Below are 17,970 nucleotides of genomic sequence, written 5' to 3'. Positions count from 1 at the left end.
GGGCATTCACTATCTGCATTTCGCAGTTATGTGGTCAACTTTTTGTGGCCATCCACGTAAAAAGTCCCTGCATTTAAGTGGATTCCATTCAAAACTCTGATAACTTGGTATAAAATCTACGGATTTAAAATTCCCGATAAAATCTATGGATTTTTAGCTGAAGCATTTGAAATTTCATCCTCTTCATGGCATCAAGCATTCACATCTTTCTTTTGAAGCTAAGTAAATAAAAATATTTAATTAGGTTAACATTATTTATTTTTAAAACATGATAATAAGTATTTTGTCTCGATGAACCTGAACCACTGGAGTGAGTGTGCACCAGCAACGGTTGCTGTGGACCACCGGGTCGCTGGCACAACCTAAGTTGCCTCCACACACTGACCCCACTGAACTTTAAGGACGTTAAATAACTTATATTTATAAAATTTCTTAAATTAATGTGTTACCAAATGTTTAACAAATGTTTCTAAGGTAACTAATTGTTAAAAGATATCATAAAAATCTTTTTGAGTGTTGTGTATAATGTCATGGTCCCAATTTGACCTATTTCCATTATTTCTTATGGGATTAATTCCCTGCTTTAAGAGGATTCGTTATCAGAGGTGTTTTTCCAGTCCCAATTAACCATTGTATTTTGTCAATCTATTTCTTCTTTTCTCTTAACTTAAGTGATTTTGATGTATATAAGGACTTACGCTATGATATAGTGGGAGTTTTTACTCTGTTCTGTAAGTATGGTATGAACATAGAATGTTTTGACTGACATATTTTTTACTTAAGAACATCCTCAGGAACGGCACCTGTTCGTAACCTGGGGAATATATATATATATATATATATATATATATATATATATATATATATATATATATATATATATATATATATATATATATATATATATATATATATATATATATATATATATATATATATATGATGCATATACTGTACTGTACTTTACATTACTTTATTTTTAAAAATAAATGGAGTACAAGATGACTACCAAGACAGTATGAGAAGTATGGAAAATTAATGTGGAAATAAATAAAAATTATATGGGACAGGTAGGTGTGTAATTTTTTATCACCTCAACTAATAGCGACCCTGCCTTGCCAGCTGAGAGGGCACTTGGAAGTTCGACATAAAATGCCCAGTTCCCACTGTGTAAAAATGGGTTGACAATAGGATGGAGCATCCAGCTGTAAAACTTGTTTCAAAATTGCCTAATGGTAACTGGGACCCATACCATCAGGTAATCATAGCTAACCCATGAAAACATGGAAAATAGTTGTAAAATAGTAATAATGATGATATGAGGCCCAAAGACTGGTTTACAAGAAATGGGTCATCAGTGTGAACAGGTGCTATACCTGTACTGAAGGAAATGGAGTGTCATGATCATATCATAGCCCCCCTCCCCCCACCAATAAATCATCAGTTACATGTTAATCTTTCACTGCCACACACAAAGACCTCACACAATTGTGACAGCAATTTGATATTATAAATATGCATTTCTGTTGTATTTAGTTCTGCAAGTACTGGAGCCTGAAATCATTAATGTGATCTTTGAATTTTAAAATAACTGAAAAATCTACATTCGGTAAATCAATAAATCTTCCTGACAATCTTAATAATTTATAAATTTGCCTGCTACACTGTTAGACTGTGACATTTTCATCAAGAAATTATAAAATAAGAAAACACAAACTTTGTCTAGAAAAGATTCATATTCAAGCTAACATCATAGGAAAGTCATAGTAAAACATTTCATGTGATGACAAATAATACTAAGTATGAATGCCTTCAGAGGAATATTGCCGGTTTCTGTCTTGAAACATCCAGGCAGATTTGGTCCACCTTTCTTGTGCATGCATGTTTGGTTTCTGAAAATAAAGGTATATCCAAAAGTTTACTTAAATTCCTTGAAACTATTTTTGGTCACTGCTGGTACATAATGAAGTAGCAGTAGTACACTTCATTACTTTACATTACAGTATTCGATTTTATTTAAAATTTTCCTTTACTTTAATAGTTTGAATTCTGGATTCTTTTTACTTTTATTTTAAGTACAAGTATCCCTCGAGATACAAATGGGTAACGTTATACCTGTATATAAAAAAAAAAAAAAAATTTAAGTGAATTTTGTATCTCAAATAGAAAAATGTGGAAAAATAGGTTTTGCTTCCCCAATGACAAAAATATCTCAATATCATGCCCCCAAAACACAAAATCGGTTCATAAACAAGAACAAATCCTACCCTAACTAATAATAAATACTTGTAGTACACAACTATTCTCGCACATGAAATTATTACCTAACACATGAAAAAAATTAATAAAATACTGTTTAACTTTGGTACATCACCTTATAGGAGGGCATAACACGTGCAAGCCATGTGAATTGCATGGTAGGTTCTGCCCGTCCCCAGTGATTGCCAGGCCAAGCAGTTGAGCCTGTCAAGTCACCAAGCACGCCGCCAACCTCCGACACACGCTCTCCTCTCTGAAGGCGGGTGATCACATTTAATTTCACGTCCATAGCGATTGTTTTTCGTGCCTCTTTAGCTTTAGGTGCCCCAGAGGAGGCAGATGGACGTTTTCCAGACATGCTCAATGGGGAAAACAGCGTTTAACCCTAAAAAGGTACGTGAAAAACACACAGAGAAAAAGAAGTGCTGGTGTGAACTGAGAAAGCAATACGCTGGAAGCTTGCTGGACGTCGTTACAGTTGCTGTACAGAATACTTCATTATCATCATTATCTTCATCATTAGTAGTAATAACCTTTATTATTACATTATTATTATAATAATTATTGTTATTAATAATAATATTAAAATCGTTGATGTTGATATGACTGCGACTTTAGAGTAATAACTTACAAGCACCTCACCAGGCATCACACGGGACTCCACTGCCAGGCGAATACGTGCGGCAAATTTAAACTGTCTTGACCGCGTTATTTAAAAAATAAGTGAGCGTAAATTAGCTTTTGGTATTAATTGAACAATCGCGTTATTCCAAAAACACTTAAATAAAACGCGAGTTACCTGTACTTACCTTATGGAAGTTACCATCAACTTAACTTTTGTTTTCTTTTATACTGTACAGTGCTAACACTTCATGACTATTGCATGTGTGTGACAACTAATCTGATGTGCAATTCAATGTTTGTTTTAAACATTTGGTAATGTAGCTAAATAAATTCTTAAATACATACATAAAGAGGTTACACCAAGTACAAGAGGTTACACCATCTGAATCACTAACAAATACTTATTATTCAAAATTCATAATAAATGAACAATGATGACCATATAAGTGACTTACCTTTATGCAGCAAGTAGTGTGGAGTAGATAGATGACCTGACTTTAGAGTAAGATGAAAGAGGGGAGTTATTGGCCCAGTAGCGTCTAACAGCTTCTCGTACTTCTGCAGGGGTTATGGGATCCATTCCTATGCCATGATCATCCCCAGACCCAATCTCTTGGAGTGAACCACTCTAGAATAATAAAAGATTATGGAAACTGAGGAATTAAAATCTCTTCTAGTGCAATAACAAAACTTATAGTATTACAGGATACTGTTTACCGTAAGTACCTTATATACGAGGTCTGTCCGGAAAGTATCCAGCCATTTACTATTAAAAAAAAATATTGCTTAACTAGGACAATGGCACCTTAGTCCCCTTCAAGGTACTCCCCTTGGGACCTCACACACTTCTCCCAGCGTCCCTTCCACTTTTCAAAACAGTCTGCAAAGTCCTCTTTCGGGATCTTCATCAGCTGCCTCATCGCATTCTCCTTAATCTCGTCTACGGTCTGAAATCTCCTCCCTTTCAACGGCGATTTTAGCTTTGAGAAAAGCCAGAAGTCACAGGGAGCCAAATCTGGGCTGTAGGGGGGCTGAGAGACCTGGGTGATGTGATGTTTTGCCAAAAAACCCTGCACGAGACGTGAAGAATGGGCAGGTGCGTTGTCATGATGAAGCTGCCAGTCACCACTTGCCCACAGCTGCGGTCGTTTCTTCTTACTGCATCCCTCAGCCGGCGAAAAACTTTGATGTAGTACTCCTTCGTTATTGTTTGGCCTGGACGAGATTAAGGAAAATGCGATGAGGCAACTGATGGCGATCCCAAAAGAGAACTTTGCACACTGTTTTGAAAAGTGGAAGGGACGCTGGGTGAAGTGTGTGAGGTCCCAAGGGGAGTACCTTGAAGGGGACTAAGGCGCCATTGTCCTAGGTATGCAATATTTTTTTCAATAGTAAATGGCTGGATACTTTCCGGACAGACCTCATATACTATGTTATCACTACTATGCTAACATTAACTTAATTCATCATACATGACAAATACAGTACTGTGATCTCACGGAAATTTATGACATGATAGTAATTGGTATTACAAGTATTTCTAAAGAAGACTAAATCCATGCACTATACTCTCCTCCAATACCTACCTGATGTATGAACACACAGGGATAATCAGGGTTGAAGGCAATAGGAGTCCGGAAGCGGGTTAGGTCTGAGGTGTGTGATGTGCCATCTCTCTTAACTAATAATGCAAGATCCACTATCTGAGCAACAGTTTCATAAGCAAGACGGTTGAGCATTTCCAGAACTAACTGAAATGTGAGCGAAAAGATTACATACCGTAATGGTATGGGTTTTACTCAGTGATATACAATTATACTGTATGGTGTAAAAAAAAAAATAAGAAATGTCAAATTGGCTTTTATCAGCACAGAGAATTAAGATTACTTCTCTGGATTACTTACCAACCACCATGTTACTACCTAGCATACTGTAAATGGTAATGGCTAGATGTTTAATATCTCACATATTCCTGACATATTCAACACAAATTGCGAAGTGAATTGGCCCCTCTCATAAGTAATTAATATACTTTGCTGAACTATGTAATGCTATTAGTTATAGTTTAATACAGTACAGTACAGAATTCTCAATAAGGTACCCTGGTACAAAAGAGAAGGTTTACTTAATCTTTAAATGTTTTCAGTCTTTAAATTCCAGCCATAAGACAGTACCCTGAACTTGGGGTTGAAGACAGACTTGCTTGCTTGCTCAATCCTAGATATAAGTTCATAAAATTAATTATCTGATTTAAGTTGAACAGTAGCTATGTTGTCTAGGGGAAGTTTAGCATGGCCCTCCCTTGTCATACTAGAAAGTATGACAAATTTATGAATTTTCATAGCTACTGACTGCTGTTTGACTGCAAGGCTTTCTTTTATCTTGTCTGATGAACGGGACAAATAATTTTATAAACTTTCTGCCAGTTCAAAATGTGCATTGAAATTTATATACAGGCGTTGACCGTAACACGATTGATTGATATATAATCGATCAGTTTTAAAGTGATAAAAAATTAGGAGCACTAATTACCACTATGCAATGGCTAAGATAAGATTTATGTTGGTTATTATAGTGCGTTTCTTCTCAGCTGAGAAAAGATGCCCCGTCCCCTTCTCAAGACTTGCAGCTGATTGTCGGTTTCAAACCTGTTCGATTTCGTCCTGAAGTATTGATGTACAGTCAACCCTCACTTTACGCGGTCCCACATTCCATGTTTACACGGTGCCCTGCCAGAACCCAGGATGCTCACATTCCGCGGTGGGTGTACCCCTTTACGCGGGTGATGTATAATTTTTTTATTTAGCTCATAAAATTCATACAAATTATCCGGCCAGAATATAATTTACATTGCTGGAATTCTTACAATTTGATGATCATATTGAATATAAACATCATAGATTTTGCATTAGACATACAAATTTTAGATATAATGTTTACTCTAAGTAAATATGTTATCTTTTGTGCAAAATATATGACATTTATATTCAAAATATTCCTGGTCTTACAAGGAATCCAACAATGTCAATTATATTATCCTAACTTTAGTTTGAGGTATTATTTATTACTATACCTGGTTTTCCCCCAAAAATTTCTCAGAGAGGGAAGAGCCAGCGAGTGTAGTGTGAGAAGAGGGGGAGGGAGTCGAGTCCATTATTTGAATGGACATTAACTTGGCGACTGTATTTCTCTATTTCTCTTAAGTATTAATTGTGTGCATGTACCATCATAAAATTAAGATGTTATTTTTACTAGAACATAGGTATTGTGTTGGAAAAAGTGGAGTTTGGGGGTCAGCTGGTCTCTATTTCATTTAATCCCATATGTTATGTTATTCACTTTACGCGTTTCTCACTTTCCGCGGTACCCTGTGGGTTACATTAACCGCGTAAAGTGAGGGGTGACTGTATTTCTAAATGAGTTCATTCATAATTGTTGGGATGACCGTTTCTGACGATAAAGATATTTAGCTAAATTATATAAAGATACACACAGGTACTCCCTGACTGCCGACCTACTCGACTTACGTCCACCCGCACTTACAACCTGCCTCAGTCGTACCAAAATTTGGTCAAATTACGTATTTTCGAGTCCCAAAGTCGGTACAGACAAAATTTTCATCTGTAATTCACTTTAAAATGGCTGGCAAGCTTAAAAGTGAGTGTTTTATGGAGCTGAGAAGAAAAAGAGACCCCCATTTTCGATTTTCTATGTGTTATTTAAGCATTTCCGACTTACGACCTGGATGTCGGTCCCTAACCCCGTTGTAAGTTGGGGAGTACCTGTACATTCATTATTTCAATCAAAAGTACATAGGAAGTTTATCAGAAGTATTATACATGAATTAACTGTTAAACTCTGGTAGCCAATTAACGCTTTCGGAGGATGCATTTAATACTTACTTATTTTTATCCACAATACAGCATACTAAGACAAATTACTTATCAGTAATACTACCTTAGGCAAAAACAACATTTTAAAAGATCAGAATCACACTAAAATATTTACACAACCGTCAGCAGAGGTGGGAAATATGAGAGAGAGAGAATGAAGTGTTTGCACAAATTTTCAATGCCAAATGGCAATGCAGTATTATTTTCTTTTATTCTATTTATAAGTATAGTTTATATCTATTCCTCACAATATACTACAATATACACGCGACCCAGGTCCCTAATAGCCTTGGATAATGAGGAGTGTATATAGAAAAATATGTGGTGAAAGTTGCTGGCTAGGAACGTATTCCTCCCTATTTACATTACTGTAATTCTTATGGGAAAAATTGCTCCAATATTTACAGTTTCATTAATCACAACGACTTTTAGGATCGCATCCCTTGTGATAACTGCGGTATTCCTACTGCAGAAAACATATCGTATGCAAAATCAGCAGCTAGTGAAGGATCTACCTTCTACAATGACAGCAGAGTATGAACTAAGCAATCAAAGCAGTTCGGCTACCCATGCGCTTGTCATGTGGGGACCTGTTATGATGCAAACTCTGGGCACTCCTGGAAATTCATTCCTAGGCTCAAAAGGGAGAGGTTTAGAGAGATTTTCTCAGAACCTTATCAAACTTTTTTCAGAAAAATGGGCCCGATTTTCATCCTCGGAAACTCGTTCGCAGACCCGGAATGAAGAGAGTTTTCCCAGAATTTTTCCAGCCCGATTTCAATTCCAGCTATTGAAGAGTTCCGGTGATCAGAGATTCCAGCTAATGGGGAGATTACTATAATGTCAAGTCAACTGTTAAAATGTACTAAAGTATATAAACACAATTAGTAGTTTTGAATAATACCTGGGCAATTCTTCTCCCTGTGAAAATATTCGTATGTTTGCCTTACAATAATAATAATAATGTACAGATATATTGTTCATGTTTAGCAGCCAATTCTGTAAAATGGAAATTAAGAAACATTGGCCACAACATTTGTAACTAATAAAAACCTTCCTGTGTAAACAGTGACATAGTTGTACTGTATCAGAAGCTATGAAATTCGATGTGCATGTATAACATGAAGTGTTTTTTAAAGAGTGAAGTTTATATGCCAAATACATACCTGAGTTAGTTTTACTTCATTGCTTTCCTCTCCAAGGAGCCAATCTCTGAACTTATTTACCCGAAGACGAGGGCAAAAAGAGGCTTTTCTTGCCTCACAGTACTCTTTGTATCTTTGGCATGACATTCCCTGAAATTCAATTATCTTTGTTAAATTTACTTCAAACTCTCTAATTGATGTTTAGTTGTAATAAAAATGCAATTAACACTTATTTAATAAATATTATATGTAATTTCAGTTTAAGAGAAGCAAACATATAGCAAGTTTACTAACAAATAAATTATTTTTACCCTGTATTATAACTTGTATCTCTGGCATGACATTTAAAGCACTATTTAGTTTACTCAAATCTATATAAATTACAGTACATATATAAAAAAAAGATGTCCTGATCTAATAAAATTATAATTACTGTACGTACAGAGAATACAGTTTGTTTTTGAATATGCATAAATAAGCACCTAGTTTCCTTGCACAGTCACCTTACTGCAGTCAACACTGGCCTCAGCTAATGATGGCTGCAAACTAATTACAGTATTGTACACCCAAATAATTCACGGATTTTTATTTTGAGGTCCTCTATTAATCAGGGACAATCATGCAACAAAAGCTCAGTCAACACCAAAATAATTTTGGATAGGCAATGAATCACTCACCTGAGTCATGGCATCCAGACGAATGGTTCTTTCAGCTTTCACTGGGTCATAAAGAGATGATGAGTATATAGGTTCATACTGCCCAGTCTGGTCAATAGTTTGCAGAAAATTAATGCACAGTTTCTTTCGAGACACTTCCCCACCTGCTTCTGCATTTAAATCTTGTAAGTCACTTGATGATGAACCTGAAGTGCTTGTTCGAGTTCTTTGATAAAGATCACGAACTCCTGGAATTAAAATGTACAAATCAGAATTTCACTTATTTTTTCATTCACATTTTGAACTCTCATTGGCATAGTGATCTATTAAAAAATGAGGTATGAAATTTCATTTTATAGCCCAAGGGAAGCAATGATGGGCTTGTGATACGAGAAAGAGAACAATTCTCTGCCCAGCTTGCCCCAGCCAAAGAATTTGACATGTCCTGCAGTAGGCTATGCTGTCCAATCAGATGTGTTACTGCACAAAAGAGAGTTGTACGGACAATGACCTACTTGAAAAAAACAGATCACACAAACGAAAAATTTGCTATATTGAAATTTTTAAAATTCGAGGATATTAACACTTACTGCTGTGCCCTCTTTGTTTACTAATCTATCAATCACTTGCTTGACAATAATTACTTCCAGTTCTGGAATAATCAGAGATACAACTTAAGGCACCCAGAGCTACTAAGACCACCCCCCATGCGCTCCTCTCAGTCCCAGACCTCCATAAAATATCATGGTGTGAAGGTGTGGAACAACTTACCCCCACACATCCGAGCAAAGATACGCTCCCTTCCTTTAAATTATCTCTAAAAAAATATCTATTGTCAAAGTATTAATAATTCTTTTAACACTTACTATATTTACAGTACCTGCTTTTATTGTACCATCAAAACCGTTTTATCGGAAATTATCATGTAAATAAATAACCGTGGTAACACTATGAGATGTACTTATTACTACCATGCTATTGTACTATTCCAGATGATACTATATGTTACATAATACTTCCTTGAGATAAATGTATAGCATATATCAGGTGCCTCAAAGAGAGCTCAGGTTCTCAACTGGCTCAGCCATGTTAATATTGTTATTATTATCCATTCTGTATCTGTGTTTTCTGGCTAAATAAACTGTTACAATTCAATTCAATTCAATTCAACAACTGCTCATTGGCCATCACCCATGAAATCAATACTGAAGCAGTGACCAAATTGCTAGGACAACACTTGCTTTGTAAGCTAATGAGGCACCAAGATCACTAGGCTATAATCCAAGGATTACTGTATTACTACGCATCTTAAACCTCACATCTATAAACAGGAGACTCAAGTTTTAGTCCATCATATTTTCTTGTTGATTTTGAATCTCATTTATGGAGGCAACTGGGAAGCTAGATCACTCATCTCCTCCCTTGGTTATAACATGGGATTTCATACTTCAGTCTTCTATATGCAAGCTACTGGATGCTAAAATAACGTGATATTCTAAGCCTACTGAAAACTGGAATGGAGAAAGTTAACTGTAATAATCTACTGACAGCAAACAGGCAAAGAAGAGCACATTATACCTTAGACCACAATGTCTAATCTTAAGAACTTCCTTGTGCCATAATTTGGGTTAGACATTTCTTCACTGCAATATACTGGTATATATACCTATCATTAAAATGATTTTCACATAACAGACTCCTTTCTAGGAGAGAAGGTTGAGATGAAAAGAGTTGTGCAATTTATATGATTAGTGACAACTGCCAGTGTCTTGGAATAGCCTGCACTTAATGGGTCTGCACTTAATGGGTAAACTATCTCTATCTGATTCTATTTGGACTGAATGAGGCTATAAAAAGGCTCATAAAAATGAACTAGTGCTTCCTAATACATACAACAACTTTTAATGATTTTAAGGAAATAACAAAAACAAAATTTGGAGTATTCCAGCCCAATGTGGTCTTGAAGAACCAATGAAAACTTCAAAAGGATACTGCAAGAACAAAATTCTTGAACCCAAAGATCAAATGAAAGTCAAATGAGTCTCAAGGAGAATGTATGAGACAAATGATGCATAAAATGTTCCATTAATTGACCATCTAGTAAGAAGACTTACAACACTATAGAATAATCAAGTCATCATATGTAAACCTAACCTTCATATGTCTGCCTGAAGGGCAGAGTCCAGCATTTAAAATCTTTAATTCAAGAGTCAGACAAACAATTTTCACTTACAGCCTATCTTTGCAGACTAGTACTGTCATAGAATGTCAGTAATCAATTTATCAACAACATCTCAGTACGGCAGAAATAAAATTAAACAATAAGCCGAGTAACTTACCCATGTAGTGAACGAGACGCTGAAGTTTCAGTGGATCTCTACGCATTACAAAAAGAATGTCTTCTGGCCCCACAATTCTTGTTCCTCTTTGCTCAGAAACTTCTGTTGCCTAAAAATGTAATAAAGTGAATACATATAAAAAAAACATATTAGCGCAAACACATAAACACATTTATATTATTTATCAATATCATCTATCAATTTTTACAAATATAACTGAAAGTGATACAACTCCAGTTTCCTTTCTCTTATGTTAAACACCTTTGTCATCAGTCATGTTCTACGAATACATCAAAAATATTTTTGTGTATTACAGTAAACTTTCATATCTTACATAGAGTTGCATCCCTAAGGCAGTGGCTGATCCAGGGGGAGGCTCAGTCACCCCCCACCCCCCCATCCTCGTAAGACTCACCTGGCATCACATTAGACTAAATCACCTCAGATGGTGTTAAGTATCAACATTTCAAAGGAATGGCCAAGCTGAGAGAGAGACTGTAGATATACTGTAAGGTGACCTCACATGACAAGGGTTACTGCAATTGATATCAGATCATAAGGGAGGGGTGGAAGTTAGGGTAGGTGATCATAGGTGCAGCCTTCAAATCTCTACATGCCCTACAAGTGTGAGGTGAGGAGAGAGAAGTTATGACCTCACATGACAGGGGTTACTGCCACTGACAATGACACCAGATTATGGAGGATAGGGAGGGGAGAAGTGGTAATTAGGGTAGGTAATCACAGGTGCCAGCTTTGATACCGGTTCACTGCTCAAAGGAATTAGACATCAGCAAAATTGTGGAGAAGTTTGCCATAAAGCAAACCAGATGGTTTGTGGTAAGTAATGCTTACACACACACTTATTCATTTAATTTGTTATTATACCCAGCAAAATATAAAAATTTTCACAACTATTCTTATACAGGTTGTACCTCTCTAGTCTGGCATTCTGTGGTCCGGAAACTCCCGTGGTTCGGAACGATTTTAGTTTGTCCAATAGGTAGATAGGCAGCTGCTTTTTTTTTTTTTTACTTACCTGAATTATTATTATTATTACAAAAGTATTAAATTTTTGCCCCTCAGGCCCTAATGTGGGTCAGTGACCTATTCCCGGGTGGGCTAATCCCTTAAAAAAAAAAAAGCCGCAGGAAATTAAGGTTTGTTTACATCCGACAGTTTGGCTGCTCTCTCTCTCTCTCTCTCTGCTTGTCTATACAGAGTACAACATTTAACCCTTCAATACATATGAGCAGTAAATAAGTGTTGCTTTCATATTCTTATGTAGAATAACGACGATATATTTTCACATGTGCGCACTTACATACGAGCAGTCTCACTTTTTTTTTACCATTAATGGTTAGCTACTTATATTGTTCCATTTATTAACATTAAATAACATTACAGGTACTTCAAGCAACCATATTCATTTTTTTACATTAATTTTACTACAGCTAAACTCAGGGTCTTATTTTCTTCACTTTTACTTTTATCCTCTTCGCCACTGATCGGCTTGTTAGCCGCTTGGGCGATCGGTCACGTCTCTTTTCATTTATATTCTTCACCAAAAGATCGGCTCGCTAGCCGCCCGGGCGATCGGTCACGTCTCTGTCACGCACTGTTGGCAAATACTGGGCATGCACCGGCTCCTGAATGTACCTGAACCCGCTCCAGTGTTGGTCAAGTCTTCTCTTGAAAGAGCTCATATGTAGAACCAATCAGTCACTGGTTTCGTAAGCTCTAACATAAACAATGCCGGCAGCCGTCTCGTCTCCTCTAATATTCCACGTATTATTAATAAATTGTATTGTTAATTTTGCACACACGTACATTAATTCAATAAAAACAAATTCAGAAATATTAATTAAAATATATATGAACAGTAAATAAGTGTTGCTTTCATATTCTTACATATGCGATCTCTCTCTTTTTTCTTTACCATTATCGTTAGCTACTTCTATTGTTCCATTTATTAACATTAAATAACATTACTTAAAACAACCATATTAATTTTACTACAGCTACAACCAAGGTCTTATTTTCTTCAGTTTTATATGTAGAACCAGTCAGTCACTGGTTTTGTAATCAACGAAAACAATGCTGTGTCATTTCCTCGTGTGTTTTAATATTCTACGTATTATTAATGAATTGTATTGCTCATTTTGCACACATATACATTAATTCAATAAGAAAGACATTCAGTAATAAACAATCATGAATCTTTTGTACATAAGAGAAATGACGCTGTTTACACGATTATGCACGTCGTCTGCACGTTGGCGGGCCGTTCAAACCCGTCGAAATTCAAGTTTCTGCCGTCAAAATTTTTATTTATTTATTTTTTTGTGTGTTCCAATAAAATACGTTAAGAATTAAAAACTCGCGAAATTTGAGAAGCTACTATACGACATTTAACCCTTCAGTATGTCTTCAAAGAGACCATGATGCAGAGAAAGTGGTGTTAGTGCTTCCAGGCATAAGCACAAGTCACTATGTATCCAGGAAAAGGGTGAATTTCCATGGTCCGGCAATTTCCATGGTCCGGCACCGGTCAGGTCCCGAGGTTGCAGGACTAGAGAGGTACAACCTGTATATTTTTTTTATTTGAATATGTATGTTTTATAACGGAATAAGGTTCATATTGCAATCACATGAAATAACGAAGGTATAATATGATGTACACACAATTTCATTAAGTGTAAACAAAAATGCTGTTCTAAAATGTATAGAAATAAATTATTTTATCATAATTACTCATTTAAAACTGTTTGTAGATAAATTATTTACAATACTAGTGCAACATATCCCACCATTTTATCTCAAATAGCAAGCTTGCTATGACTCATTAAGTACAATTATCTCTTGTATGGTGCAGTCAGGGCTTGGTATATGTAGGAAATAAAGATGGTAGAAGCATGAAGTCAAATTTATGGCTGAATGAGTTCAGAATGTATGAGTCTATCTCAGGGTTTAGACCCATCATCCCTAGAGACTCACTGGCTCTAAAAGCAACCATCAGGCTATATGTTCAGAGAAATGATTCAATCCTGGTGTAGCTCTGTAGCACAGTGTTTTGTCTTCCTTGATGAAGAATCTTCTTGTTAAATATGTCAGAACCTTTTGGCAACGGTATGCTCACCTCGGGGGTGTTTTAGTGGTAGGGATGTCACAGGACACTGGTTGATGATCCACTGGATATTAAACACAGTATTGTATACAGAAATAAACACACAAACAAGCACACTAGGATACATATTCTGTACTAACCAGATGTAAAAACAGGGTCATCTGCTGGTGAACAATAGACTCAATAACTGCTGCTGTCTCTGGCAGTGGCCTACGACAGTCACCAAAACCATGCATCATCAACTGTATATCTGAAATGTTCAATGTTAAGAAATTTTGAAATAAAACATTACAATCTAGATATACAATAATAGCAAACTGCAGTGCAATATGAAGCTTCTAAAATATTATTTACTATATATGTAAACCTCTATTTATGATATCCCAATCTACAATTATTCACATTAATGATGCTGATATACTAAGACCACTTCACTATTTGCAATACCGTATAAACAAACTTGCATTAACAATATTCATCCTCCCACTTTTTTCATTTTCTCACCACCATGAGCATTGCACTAATTTTCCTCTTAGGGGTCGTAATTGCAGTAAAATCAACCAGTAAAGATATATTTTACAAGCACGAACGTCTGGGAGATTTTCACGTAACCAGTGGGAGAGAGAAGGATGCCAGATTTATGCTTATTTTTCAACTCAATTTATCTTCATTTAATTTTTAATCTGTTACAAACACAGATCCTTTCATAAAGAATGTGCAAAAAATAAATAAAATAAAATATCATATGGTCAAAAACATTAAGGGGACACAGTACAGTTACGGTATTTTTTTCTTTACATTACTGTAATTCGTTGGCTTCCTTACTTAACCAGAGCAGTTTGGGCTTCTTCAACCTTGAGCTGTGACCCCTTATGGGGCAAGCTGTAGTTATTTATGCAAACACCACTGTACAATATTGTTCATATTGTAAACATAATAATGTATATGTGCAAAAAACAATAAAATAAAATATAATATGGTCAAAAACATTAAGGGGACACAGTACAGTTACGGTATTTTTTTTTTACATTACTGTAATTCGTTGGCTTCCTTACTTAACCAGAGCAGTTTGGGCTTCTTCAACCTTGAGCTGTGCAAGCTGTAGTTATTTATGAAAACCACTGACAATTTGTTCACTTGAAACATATATAATTATATACAGTGGGGTATGCTTAACGAACGATCCTACTACGAATATTCCTATAACGAACGGTTTTACCTATAAAACTGAGAATGCTATAACGAACGAAACTCCTACAACGAACATTATTTAAAATTTTTTTTTTTTTAATTTATTGTTTTTTTATTACAAGTATTAATGATATTGGTTATTTCAGGGGTTTAGATGCATATTTATGCACTTTTTTACAATTTTTACAATTTTATATTATATTTTTCAGTGTTAAGTGGTTGTATTTGGGGGTCTGGAACGGATTAATCCTATTACGAACGAATGCTATAACGAACAAGGTTCTAGAACCAATTAGATTCCTTATAGCATACCCCACTGTATTGTACTCACCAGCAGATCCTGTCGTCTTTAGCTCAAATGACTGTAATACAAAACTAATCATGTCTTAATACTTGCGATAAAGGTTGGGTGGATGATTATTGGGTCAAGTTACTAACTTCACCTGATGCAATGTCAGGTCACCCATTGATGGGTGGGGGATTAGTGGGTCTTATGACCTGAAGATGTCTTGAATGACATTTTTCTTACCTATGAGGTATATACATTATACTGTATGAATATTATAGTACATAAAAGGTACAGGTATTAATAAGCACAGATTATTATGGTAACATATCTTTACGAATTAATGAAAAACAAATAAACAATATTGTATCATGAATGAGTCAGTACAGTAGATGAACAGTGATGCCACCCTTTGGGGGAAGGGGGCAGCACAGTCACATTTACCCCCCCCCCAGTGGACCCTTCTCCCTCCCTACCTCACAGCATTCGTTATATTCTTTATTTGTGTTAAAAAGATGAATTTGATACCACAATGAGCCTCTATGAGACATTTCTAATATATCCTTAAATATCAAGGTTATTAATAAGGTAAAAATAAGTATTTCACTGTATGTGAAGAGTACTGGTAGAAGAATTTAATTGAAATACTCTGTAACATTCAATACCATAAAATCCTGACCGCTTTTCCCTGTGAAAAAGCCATAATTTTAAGCAGCATATTACTTTACTCATTTTGTACTTAATGTACTATGCTAAGACTAAAATTTTTATCTCTTGTGCAAACTATAAGATCTTTTTAGTCAAATTAATTGCTATCTTGCAAGGATTCCAGCAATGCAATTTATATTCTCTTAAGTCAAGTCTGTGACATTTTATAAGAGAAAACTTAAAACCTAAAACTAAATTTATCCCACTGCTAGTTGAGAGGATGGGGGAGGTGGGGTGTCGACAGCCAGGAGGGGAGATTAACCTGGGCACCTGTTCGTATGTACAGTATTACACACACAAAAAACTAACATGTTAGGCTAGGTTAGGTTTTGTTTCATTTGCTTTTGTCCTTTTTTTCGTGTTTTTACCATAAATTTTCCTCTACTTCAAAGCCCTACCCACTTTGGGTGAACAAAATTGCATTTTTAAGTTAAATCGATAATCAAAAAACTTGAATAATAAAAATTTCTTATAAAAACGTTATAATTTTTTGGGGCTCTATATCCCTATACTGTATACAAATTAATATAGTTCCATGGTTATCCTTTACTGAGAAGAGTGTTATTTATGTTTATGAAATGATTGGTCTCCTGCCCACATAAACACAGTTGGCATCCCCCTGTGCAGGCGGTACGAAGCATCTTTATTTACGAGATAATCTAGGGAAAACCTGAATATGAAAATTCCTATTTACAAATCAATATAGAATTCCATAGTTAACCTTTTGGTATTATTGCAGTTTCGGTCAATGCCCGGCCGACTGTTTTAACCATCTCCAACCTTTAGATCTCCTTATTTGAAGTATTTCTAACCCCATTTCAACCAGGGGGGAAAAGAATAATAGGTTTGGTTAGGTTAGGTTAGGTAACTTTGGGGAGGGAACAATACACAGCTGACTGTTTTAACCATCCCCAACTTTTAGATCTTAATTGGAGTTTTCAACTAGGAGGCAATACGTTATTTTAGGTTAAATAAGGATAAGTTAAATACTGACAACATTATGCTAACCAATCAGGGGGGGGGTCGAGGAGGGCCAGGGGTTAGGTCAGGCTATGTTAAGTTAGGTTAAACAAGGAAAACATTAGTTGTTTTGTTTTTCCCCAGAAAAAAACTCTCTCCAATAAAAAGCAGCAGCAAAATTCATGCAGGAAAAAAATGTTTTGCTTGCGAAATCGCTTCCAGCACTCAAGTAAACATTTACCGGTTATAGAAAATGTCACATATTGTTCTCGCATTGATAGCCGGTAATGGACGATTAGCTTATCAGAGCACAAGGTAAAATAGCGTTAGTAGGAACTCAACCGGTTACGGCAAAATATCCACTGCCATCATTTTAACAAGCTGTTTTACTCCTACCTACAAAGTTATCTTTGGAAAAAATAGTAATCTTACCAGTAACGAAAGACATTATGTCCTCCCTTTCATCAGATAAAGCTGGTGATAAATCTCTAACTGGTTCCTGTTGTAATTATTATGTCCATAAATCGTGTTCAAGATAGATGTTCTCCAATCCTCAGTACAGGTGAGGCCATAAAAGTGGTGTCCAATGTTATATAAATCTTCTTGCTTGGTTAAACATAGAGAATTTGTTAGTTTTCCTCGTCTAGTTCACTGGTTGTACAGGTAAGTATGATCTTTGTCACGATCACATGAACTTGAACAGTTCCCGTCTGGGGCCAGCCACTCGTGGCTGTGACTTTAGCTATTTTTGTTTCTAGTCAAATTTCGTTTAAATTTAACTGAAG

The 17,970-nt window shown here is 35.7% G+C and overlaps 1 protein-coding gene across 2 annotated transcripts; it reads right to left on the bottom strand.

The window, feature by feature from the left end:
- Positions 1-240: 240 nt before the first annotated feature.
- Positions 241-17,921, bottom strand: LOC121875851 (transcription initiation protein SPT3 homolog). 2 transcript variants are annotated; one of them, XR_006090683.1, is made up of 9 exons: positions 17,618-17,921; positions 14,181-14,290; positions 10,917-11,025; positions 8,599-8,825; positions 7,943-8,071; positions 4,470-4,634; positions 3,339-3,511; positions 2,375-2,512; positions 241-1,892 (listed from the first exon to the last, which is right to left on the bottom strand). XR_006090683.1 is itself a non-coding variant. In XM_042380558.1 (8 exons), the coding sequence occupies exons 1-7, from the start codon at positions 17,631-17,633 to the stop codon at positions 3,341-3,343; spliced, it is 927 nt and encodes a 308-aa protein (XP_042236492.1). In that variant the 5' UTR covers positions 17,634-17,920; the 3' UTR covers positions 241-1,892; positions 3,339-3,340. The 2 variants fall into 2 exon arrangements, 1 of the variants encoding a protein (XP_042236492.1); XM_042380558.1 differs by lacking the exon at positions 2,375-2,512 and having other exon boundaries at positions 17,618-17,920.
- Between the last annotated feature and the right edge of the window lie 49 nt (positions 17,922-17,970).

The sequence above is a fragment of the Homarus americanus genome, unplaced genomic scaffold (genome assembly GCF_018991925.1).
Source record: "Homarus americanus isolate GMGI-L3 unplaced genomic scaffold, GMGI_Hamer_2.0 scaffold21048, whole genome shotgun sequence".
Taxonomy (NCBI): Eukaryota; Metazoa; Arthropoda; class Malacostraca; order Decapoda; family Nephropidae; genus Homarus; species Homarus americanus.
The sequence above is the reverse complement of the archived record's forward strand: the minus strand, read 5'-3'. Positions and strand labels throughout refer to the sequence as shown.